Source organism: Lissotriton vulgaris, chromosome 1_1 (genome assembly GCF_964263255.1).
Source record: "Lissotriton vulgaris chromosome 1_1, aLisVul1.2, whole genome shotgun sequence".
Lineage (NCBI taxonomy): Eukaryota > Metazoa > Chordata > Amphibia > Caudata > Salamandridae > Lissotriton > Lissotriton vulgaris.
In genome coordinates, this window is record NC_141685.1 from 1116669094 (window position 1) to 1116680393 (window position 11300).

General features: G+C 45.5%; 1 protein-coding gene across 1 annotated transcript in view; it reads right to left on the bottom strand.

Moving 5' to 3' along the window:
• ALKBH7 (alkB homolog 7, RNA demethylase) overlaps window positions 1-6717 on the bottom strand; it is a 73447-nt gene extending 66730 nt beyond the window's left edge. The window contains exon 1 of the mRNA XM_086963683.1: window positions 6376-6717. Within this exon, the coding sequence (XP_086819809.1) occupies window positions 6376-6708 (333 nt within the window). The 5' untranslated portion in view covers window positions 6709-6717. The remainder of the gene's footprint in view (window positions 1-6375) is intronic.
• Window positions 6718-11300: the final 4583 nt, after the last annotated feature.

Below are 11300 nucleotides of genomic sequence, written 5' to 3' on the forward strand. Positions count from 1 at the left end.
TGCATGCATGTTGAATACATGCATGACTTTACAAAATGATGAGGCAACCAAGTCATCGCACTTTTGTTTTCAATTGCCATGCTGCATAGCAGCCTTGGTGTTATACAGCATGGCTAAAAAAGATTTGCAAAGACGACAGTTCTAACAGGCGAGTAGTATTGTCTTGCCAATGCTTGTTGCCCAAGTACAAGCCTAGGTGCTGCGACAAAACACAACTCCAGTCCTCACGTATGATACAGAAAATGCTATCCATTTAGGCCACATAACAAATACACACTTCCATTCACATACTCACTCAAAGTAGTGAGATACCCATCCACAAATGCCAAGAGCTCAAGTTTCCCTCACTGCAAGGGCGACCCAAACATTTGGTGGTTAGGTTGAGCTTTTGCTCACAGGAAGCTAAATGTCACACAAATGCAGAAGGGCTAGTACCGGACTGTGTGTGAAGTACAGCCTTTCAGAGCTGTGGAGGGCATCCTACCAGGGTGGCAGCACTGCAACACAACTCCTACTTTGACCGGAAGTGCGGCATTGGACACATCCAGACCTGCTAACTCACACGGTGCCACCGTTTTTCACACGACTTTGGCTCCCTTCACACGGTGAAGAGCTGAAATCACACGTTGGAAGAGAAAACGAGTTGGAAACTACTGAAGAAAGCGACTTTTCAGTTAGTCTTTGGAAACTCTAGGCAGCCAATGTCCAATAAGGGATTGGTTCTCACACTTCAGAATTTTGAAAGCTTGAGAACTCTGCATCCGCTCTTCAAGAGTAGAAGTGCATATAAAACACTACTTCAACTCAGTAGTGCAACTCCAAAAAGCAGTTGTGCTAAAAAAATCAAAGACTGGATAATAGACGTATGAGAGCCACACTTGAGCAAGGTGCCTGGCTCTGGCTCAGCCTAAAATGAGACAATCTTTCATGAGGCTTCCTCCTGCTACCTCAACAACACAGGAAGTAGCGTTTACATCGCGTGCAGTACAACGAAAGTCGTTTCTACGACTTGCTGTAGGGGGCGCTCTAAACTAAGGAATAGTATAATTTACTATTACAACACCTTCCCTACTGTTGCGGACGCCGGAGTTGGAATAGTAAATTATTCTATTCCTAAGTCCAGTGCGCCCCCTACAGCAAGTCGTAGAATCGACTTACGATGTAATGGTATGCGTAACAACGCGGTCGTTGTAAGGACCGTGTTGTACTGCATGCGATGTAACATCGCATATTCCAACGACACGATCTAACCACATGCCACAAGAATTAAACACAAACATTAACCTTCATGTAAAACATAAGAGAGAATTAGGAAACCCATCTAGAGGCTGAAATACACAATGTGAAACCAGAAATACTATGATCAGTCCTAGCTTCCCTATTTGACTAAACTTTGTTCTATTAAGCAAATATTTTGTTTGACCATGTCTCTTTTTTCTGCAATATTCCAGATGACAGCATCTTCAAACATGCTATTTCAGGATGTGGGTTATAGAAAAATATCCCTTGGGTTGTTTTAATGGTCTATAATGTTGTTCCGCTCATAATAATTAAGAGTGCAAATTACCTGCCTCTTAATTTACTATTAACATTGCAATCAGCATGAGGAGGAGTTATGGGGAATACTTCTTAAATTCTTGTTTAAAAGCTATCCCTTTTAATAAATGACTGTTAATGCAGTTGTTAGAGATGGGATTCTCTAGTTGGCAGGGGTTTGCAGCCTGTCCAAGGAGGGATGTTTACTCAGGGTAGGGTAAGTAAGATACACGCTAAGAATAACCCATGCTCACCCCCCTTTGTAGCTTGGCAAGAGCAGTCAGGCTTCTCCTCAGAGGTAATATGTAAAGTATTTGCGCATGTACACAGTAATACAGTGAACACACCACAAAAGTGCTTCACACCAGGTTTAGAAAAATAGCTAATATTTATCTGAGTAAAACAAGATAAAAAAAAAATTAAAAAAAAGAAAAAAAGAATTCAACATACACATATCAGAATACGAGTTTTCATAGATTAGATCAAGTATGACTTTTAAAAACATAATAGCTGCAACGAGGCTATCTGGTCGCGGTTGACGTTGACTACTCCAAAACGTCAGTCTAAGCTCGAGGAGTGAGGACTGGTGAGTCGAGGGGGGGGGGGGGGGGGGGGGTCACGAAGACCCCAGTACTATATCTTGCTGTTGCAAGGTGGTGCAGTACAGGTTCCTTACTGCTATGCTGGTCATTCGCACTGAAGGAGAGTGCGTTGCATGAAGGAGGGGACGCCTCACTGAAGCAAGTGAGGCGTTGGTTTCTGGCAACACTGTAGATCGGGGAGTCACTGTTGCCCGTGGACGATGAGGGGCACAGGGAAGTTGATGTGGCGGGTACCGAGATGACCCTTGGTTCCTTACTTCTGGGCGGGGTCCATGATGCAGCCAGAGGTTAAGACGCATGGTTTCAGGTATAGGGCATCAAAGTCAAACCACTGGGCCACAGCTACGGCGCTAAGTCGGAGCTGTGTCTCATGGATGTTAGTGGCGCGGTGCTTGAGACTCCCGCAGTGACGGTCCTACGGAGGTGCTGCAGTGTCGTCGGAACCTGCATAGTAAGTTGCGGTTGTGCGTCATGCAGGGACCACAGCTTCGGGGCAGGCAGTTGCGCTGCGTCAAAGTTACATTCAGACATCAGTTCTGAAGTCACTCAACGTCGGTTTCCTCTTGTAGCACGGACACTCACTTCCAAGGGCCCAGGACCTGGATTTGGCTCCACTTGGCAAGAAGGACTACCAGCACAGGAGCCCAGTTGCTACGGGGGAAGTCTTTGAAGGCCCTGAGACTTCCAACAGCAGGCAAGCTCAACTCAAGCCCTTGGAGAACCTTTAGAAAGCAGAACGTAGAGTGCAAAGCCCAGTCCTATGCCTCCCAGGACAGAAGCAGCAGGAAGCAGGCTAATACAGCAAAAGAAGCAGCAAAGTGCCAATCCTCCTGGCACCTCAACAGCTCTTCTTCTTGGCAGAATGTCCTCAGTCCAGAAGTGTTCCGAGTATATGGTGTCAGAGGGCCAGTACTTATGGAGACTTCAAAGAACGGTCTTTGTAGTGCACAAGACCCTGCTGTTCCTTGCCCTGGCATCAGACACACTACATGTAGTGGCAACTTGTGTGAGGATAGGCATAGCCCTATTCAGGTGCAAGTGTCAGCCCATCCCACCACTCTAGCTCAGGAAGGCTCATCAGCCTGGTGATGGGTCCTCAAGATATGGAGGGCACACCTCAGCTCCCGGTGTGTGACTGTCTAGAGTGAGTTCACAAAGCCCAACTGTCATCCAACCCAGCTGTGTATTCTATGGACAGGCAGAGGCACCGAATGGTTAAGAAAGAAAATGCCAACTTTTTTAAAGTGGCATTTTCAGATCTGCAATTTATCAACCAACTTCACTACAAAAATAGGGTTTTAAATTGTGACACCAAAACCCCAATTTTCTATCTGCTCCTAATTGGTAGTTACGCTGGTAACCTGTTACAAGGAATCTCCAATGCTAGCCTATGGGAGAGATGGGTCTGGCCGTAACGAAAACGAGTTTAGCAGATATTCACTACCAGGACATGTAAAACCCATGCATACATATCTTCCCTTTTAAATACACTACCCCCTGCCCATAGGGCTACCTAGGGTGCCTTACATGTAATAAAAGTGGAGGTTTGTGCCTGGCAAGTAAGTGGACTTGCATAGGCGACGGGGCAGCCTAAGACTTCACAGACAGACACTGCGGTGGCAGGCCTGGGACATATTTGAAGGGCTTCTCAGGTGGGTGGCACAATGCGTGCTGCAGCGCACTAGTAGCATTTGATATACAGGCCCTGGGCACACGTAGTGCACTGTACTAGGGACTTGCTAGTAAATCAGATACGCCAATCATGGAGAAACAATATATGTTATTAAGTTTTAGTCACAGAGCACATGCACTTTACCACTAGTCAGCAGTGGAAAAGTGCCTAGAGCCGTAAAACCAGCAAAAACGAACTTCAGCACACAGTCCAACAAGCATTTGCAATGCAATAGGTCTCGCATTTGTCAGAGTTAGAGCTACTGGCGTTGTAAATGACAATATCTTTTATCTATGCATTTTGGTAAAGAGTGTAGTGGATGTATGAACAGAGACACAGCTGCAGCACTGCCTAGAGGACTTAGAATGAGGAATTACTACCCGGGCCCAGAGAATCAACTGCAGCACTGTCTAGAGGACTTCGAATGAGGCATTACCAAAGAAACCAGAGAATTCAGTAGCAGCACTGTCTAGAGGGCTTAGAATGATGAATTACTAACAGGACCAGAGAAGCAGCTAGCAGCACTGATTAGAGGACTAAGAATGAGGAATTGCCACTGGGAACAGAGACAGCTGCAGCACTAGAGGACTTAAAATGTAGGTATTTCTGACAGAAACCAGAGTAGTAGCTAGCAGCACTGTCTGGGAGACTTAGAAGAAGGACTTACCACTGGGACCAGAGAAGACGTTAGCAGCACTGCTGCAAGAACTTAGTGTGAGGTTTTACAGATGGTATCAGAGAAGCAGCTAGCAGCTCTGCCTAGAGGACTAAGAACGAGGAATTACCACTGGGAACATAGACACAGCTGCAGCACTGCCGGGAATTCCCACTGGGATCAAAAAAGCAGCTAGCAGCCCTGGCTAGAGGACTAAGAATGAGAAATTATCACTGGGACCGGAGAAGCAGCTGCTGCACAGTCTAAAGGACTAAGAATGAGGAATTACCACTGGGAACAGAGACAGAGCTGCTGCACTGTCTACAGGACTTAGAATGGAGAAATTACTGACAGGACCAAACAAGCAGCTGCAGCCCTGTGTAGAGGACTTAGAATGAGGAATTTCCAATGAGATCAGCGAAGCAGCTAGCAGCACTGTCTAGAGAACTTCGAATGAGGAACTACCACTGGGACCAGAGAAGCAGCTACAGCACTGTCTAGAGCAATAAGAATGAGGAATTACCTCTGGGAACAGAGACGCAGCAGCTGCAGCACTGCCTAGAGGACTAAGAATGGGGAATTACCACTAGGAACAGAGAGACAGCTGCCACATTTGAGAACTGAAAAAGGACAAGATTTACATCCCTGTTTACGGAACAAGAGCAACGCCCAAGTGAGTGAAAGATAATTAATGCTAAAAACAAAAGATTGGGTGAAAGGGAGCGAGCGAGTAAAGTCACATTTTTAACATTATAACTTTGTGACTGCTCAACTCGATCTTCAGTGACTCAGACTCTGTAGATCATAAATGAACGCCAAGGTGTGAAGGGGAGAACACACAGAGAAAAGGTGGGTGGGAGGGGAAAGCAGTAACAATGGTCAGCTGCTAGAGTTTTCAACATTTCCAGAACACAAGGCAGGCAATTGGAAAAATAGTGCATGAAACGGACTGAAATAGAAGTGAAATGAGCCCTGTAAAAGGGCCAGTAGTTATGGGCGGGAACGACATCTACAGGAGGGACAAATTGGCATGATTTACTATTCCAAAGTGGGGAGTTTAGAAAGGCACCCGGAACAACCAATGACAAGTGATGGGCCGGCTTGAAGTTCATATACTGAATCCAACATGCCTTACAGAGCAGCGTACACTGCTAGGCTCGACCTAAACAGGATGTCAGACGCAAACAGACAGGGGAAATCACACCAAAGATGCCAGGTAAACAACAGTGATATCATCTTATGTAAAACGCTTCAGAATAATACAAAAAAAACATTTTGGGTGAGTTTTGAAACTATGTCATGAATATTTACATAATTTTTGTTGCAAAATTACATACCAAACATTTTCATGGCTTTGCTCTTTTATGAAACATTATGCCCACGACCAAGTAGTAGTTAAAATGGGTTTATTCGTACATAAATAAGGAGCCTACTTGGAGCGCAACCACCCGTATTAGAGTCCCAAAGCAATTGCCACAGGGAGCCGTTGACTGGAATATTTCATGCAGAATTCCAGAGTGCTACGACAATGATCATTCGGGGCCACGGTAAATCACAACACCTTAAACATATAACCCTGACAGTAAATCATAAAGCTGCAAAATATAGTCTTATTACTACACATAGCATGTAACACGCTCGTGCACGGGCTCTTCGAGCCGAGCCAAGCCAAACCAAACCACTGGCTCGACTCTCCTTGTTTGCTCGGACACTAAATAAGGAAGCCCCTGATGATGGCGTCATCTGCTAGTACTTTCCTCATAACCCTACCCCAGTGCCCCAACTTTCCTCATACCATGATATGTGATACCCAGTGATACACGATACTTTCCTCATACCATGCCCCAGTCGGCTTCATAAACATTACCCAATTACACCTCCACGCCCCCTCGGCATCTTAACTCCCTCACCTGATCCCAGTGGCCGTCCTGGTATCGCCCCTTTGCCAGGGGGCGCTCAAGCTCTGCCAGCAGGGAACTCTCCTCCTCAGGGCTCAGAAAGTCTCGGAACAGCTGTATACCCCCGGGGAGGAGCAGGGGGAGTATAGCGGGGCAGGAAGGCGCTAGCGGGACGGAAGAGTTAGTACAGTATTTCAGATGGCCTCGGAGACCCGGCCTCATCACGGAGGTGCGGCACAGCCAAACTCGAAACGCCATGGCACCGAAAGTACCGGCCATGGGCGCCGCCATCTTCGAACAGCGCGGAGCCTGCCGGGACAAGGGGTAGCACGCGCACGTACACATACATGGCAATAGTATTTCCAGGAAGTAGCTGAAGAATCTTTTGTAGGCAAACATGTTCCTATCTCACCTTCTTCCGCGTAAAATCTCGCCTTTTCCAATATCACTTAAAGGGCAAATATAATGTTTGTTTGTGTTGCAAAAGCGTTCTCTTGGAGGGAGTGAATAGCGTTGAAAAACGTATGGGATTCTAGCAGACATGCCAACATTTTTAGGCCAGGGACGTGGGAGATTTAAAACAAAAAATAACCGGGAGAATGAAAATTCCCATTGATTTCTATTGTAGAAAATGAAATTTCAGGCGGGAGACAGCTACAATAAAGCCCTTTTTGGTTTGAAAAATCAGCAGTCTCCCGTCTGAATCGGGTCTATTGGCATGTATGTTCTAGTATCATCCGCACACCTATTAAAACAAGCATTTGCAATGCAATGGGTCCCAAATTAGCGAGAGTTTGAGCTATTGGCAATGTAAATGACAATGGCTTTTATTTATGTGTTTTGAAAACCTGCAAGCTGTGCGTAAACACACACTTTGTACTTATAGTCGCATAGATTCTAAGGTTTCCGTTTGCTAAGTGTGACATTTTCATAATTTCAGTGTAATTATGAGTGATTTAAACAACTATGAGCAACCAGGGCTTTAAGTGGGCTGGGTCTCACCGGTGCTTAGCACCGGCAGTTTTTTCAGGGGGCCTCGAAACGGGTCTCTATCGGGCTCTGTTTAGTGCCCTGGCACAGCCGGTCCGTTTACTGCAGTGACAGCAGGCTCATGGATGTGCGCATGATGAGCGTTGTAGAGGAAGGGAAATCCTTTAACCCTTTCGATGCTGATGAAGAGCTCAGCTCGTCATGATGCACGGTTGAGCTGTGCTGATGACGAGCTGAGCTCGTCATGAAACCATAGTATCGAAGCAATATCAGCACAGGAGGGGAAAACACCTAGCAGCCAAGGTGTTAAAGAGAGTAATTTCTCTGGATTTACCTTCTCTTTTTGAAACTCAGGAGCAGCAACATCGTCGTGGTGTCAGCAGGGCTGTAAGTGGAAGTTTTTTGAATATTATATACTAGCCATAGTTGCAGCTTATTTATCTTATGCAACTAACAACCATTGACAAAGCCAATAGTCGTGACTTGTCGGTATGATGTGACTTGTATCATATATCTAGACGCAATGACAGGAACAGCAAAATACAAGTCGGGCGGCACACTGTGCTAAACACAGATTCCTAGCGGACGTGTTAAGCCACGCCCTCAATTACATTGACCACGCCTCTTTCAGAGAACCCCCAGATTTTTCATCCCACTTAAAGCCCTGTGAGCAACACTTTCTCGTGAGCAAAATCAAGGAATGACGACGAGAGAAACATATAATTATCAGAAATTATCAGAAAGAAGATCTTAAAGAGTTGCCAAACACCAGATATCGTAGGGCATTAAGCTAGCGCCTGAGTTACCTGATCGGACAACGGCCACAGACAATCAGCATTGGGCAGGCCTCAGGAGAGTGACCCTGAGATACACACATACAGGTTACAGCCAGCCAGAGCGCAACCTATTTATTATCCTCCTGCATGTGAACTACCATACAATCTACACAAACTACAATCCCCAGGCACATTTCCCATTGACTACGCTCACAAAGTAACGTCGTACGTCACTTCCTCCGCAGGTCGGAGATCGGGGGCAGGACTCTATGATCCTTTCAGATTACCGCGCTAAAACAACATTTGAGCCCGGGACTGGAGACTCGGGCAGCACAAGCAGAGGACCGGGACCTAAATAGGTAGACTGCTGCGTGACTGCTCAATCGAAGTAAGGGCTATCTTTCCGCGCTGATGCTCGGCGCGCTCCCCTGTTTTAGACAGCGGCGCTGTCAATCTATCTTGGGTCACCTCAACGATGGCCCGAGCACATTTGGCTCACTAATTAGAAATCATTTTGTCCAACCATGTTTTAACATATACCCCAGGACCACCCGCATAGTTAATCCGGTCCTGAGTGATGAAGTCAACTTCCCCAAATCGGGTAAAGTATTACTGAAATGAGAGGGAGTGTGCATGAAAATGTGAGTGTCCGTGTATTTTGATCACGAAAAATTGTTTTGAATAATTTGAAGTCTATACGCTAGCTAGTGCAATCGAGATATCTTTCACATTGTGCATGTTGTTTTTACTTAATCAGACTTTCACGCTGATAATGCTAGTATGCGATTAAACTTGCCACTTACAAAGAAAGCCTGTCACATATGAAACCAATATGTTTCAGTGTAATGGTTTGAGTGGCACAGTGAAGGGGTGATACCTCCACATAGAAGCATGCACAAGATTGCAGGCATGCTCACCTAGGCGGTATCCACAACGCCCTACTGGGGCATAAATACAACAGCAATTTTGTTTGTGATGCTTATGTTACATGGTGTCTGTTTCTTTTCAGATGGAGTCTGGCAGATGACATACACACACTTTTAACATACCACAAGGAGCAGCTACTCTGCCCTCACTTTACTGATAGGATAGGGACCTCCCATCCTTTTAGTTCCCTCACATAGGGGTCAGCCTTGCCCTGAAGAAAGTCCAGGACATTTATGGCCGCATTTGACTGAAACATGTCGGCACTAGGGTCTTAGGACCATAACACCCCAACAAAGACCCACTTTTTAATATATTTTTAATTACCCAGGCAGACTTAAGAATAAAGGAAAACTGGGGACCGGCCTGAGATATTTTATCTTTAAACCCCCTTGTCTTTCATTTATTCAAAGAGCTCCGAACACTGTGGTTGAGCCCACCTTGACTTTTTAGGGGTCAGGGTGAACCGATGATGAAGCATGACACCACTAGGGTGTGTGAGGGTAATTAAAACAAAAATAGTTTTTTTCCCCACATTTATGGTTGGGTTAGGTACAACCTTTCACTAGAGAGTTCCCTCCCCCCCTGTCTTTGTTCCCTCACTTCGAGCACAACTAGTTCACTAGCACCACTGACCACTACATGGTTAATTGGAGTATTTTTTGTGATTTTTATACTACTTACGGAGGATATACTCCGGTAACAACCCTCTCAAACCCTCTAGGTATTGGGATCTCTCCAATCACCTTCTTGTGTTTACATACTCTTCGATATACTCAGGTTACTGACCTCCTGTGATCACCCTGATCTCATAGTGTTCAGGCTGAGATGTTGTTGTCCCGGGTACAACAGGGAGGCTAGGTGGGTGTGGCCTTTCTGCCACTCTTTCCTCACTCGGTTTTGTGGTGCTTGCATTCATTCACACATCTTCTGATCTTCTTACCTTATGTAAGGTAATCTGATGAATATCGCATGTGTCCCTCAGGCAGTATGTTTGCAGTTCAGCTTGCCTACCCTCACTGGGGCACCCGTTTTAGAGATGAGAAGCAGGGCGCTGTTTCTCCAATGTGTGCAGGCTCTCGGTAATGCAAATACTTAATATGGAACAGTCAAACTCAAAAGAGCCACAGCTGAAAGCACTGTCTCAAGATCAAAGCTACACCCTGCGTTTCTTAGCTGCCCGCGACTTTTCATTTTTGAAACTTTTATAGCTTCAATTCATAAACCCAGAATACTTTACCAAAAGCAACTCTCGTGGTCTGAGATTACACAGTGCGACGGTCACAACTGGGACAGACCGATAACTCCATCCACAGCGGCAAGAAGGCGGCCACACATGTTAATGGTTACTGCACATTCTCTCTTTAAAGGCTGCAGAGGGGAGAGGCACTGTCCGCAAATCAAAGTAGCAGGGAGAGTTTGAGCACCCCAAGAACTGCTCTTTGATCGAAAGTACGCAGGAACAAAAACGAAGAAATACATCAGAGGATGCAGTGTTTGGGGACGGGCACCAATAAAAATAGATAAAAGTAACCATTGAGCAAAAGACATTCAATGGTACGACTGGACACTTATATCATATTCATTGTAACACTCCCAATCGATTTATTCCCCTTCAGTCACAAATACTGATTTTCATACCTCACCTTCCTATTTCCTGTCTATTTGACATGTACAGCGCCAGAGATGGTCGCCAGTTAATAAATGAACATACGTTTTTGCAAATCAATAGGTCTTGCTTTACTGAAAGTTTCAGAGATTGGCGTTAATAATAATCCAATGCCAATAGCTCAAACTTTCAGTAATACAAGAGCTACTAATAATAATAATAATAATAAAGAGATTTATAAAGCGCCTGGTGGCGCCTTCGCGGCGTGTCCCCGCGCTGCGTAGAAAAAAAAAAACAATAATAGAGAAGCGGAAACCGCCTACGGACAGAGAGTTGGCTAGTTTTTATACAGGTGTGTCTTTAGAAGTTTTCGGAACTTGATTTCAGATCCTTCTAGCCTAAGGTTGATAGGGAGTTTATTCCAATTGCTGGCTGCCAATAGTCTGAAGGAGCGTCCGCCCATTTTTGCTCTTCTGACACGGGGAGTTTTTAGTAGCCCAGCTCCTGTAGAGCGTAATTCTCTGGTGGGTTCATAAGTCTGTATCAGGTCAGAAAGATAGGATGGAGCCTTATGCCAAACAATCCTGTGGCATATTAGGAGTGCTTTGTATAGCACTCTCTTTCTGACCGGAAGCCAG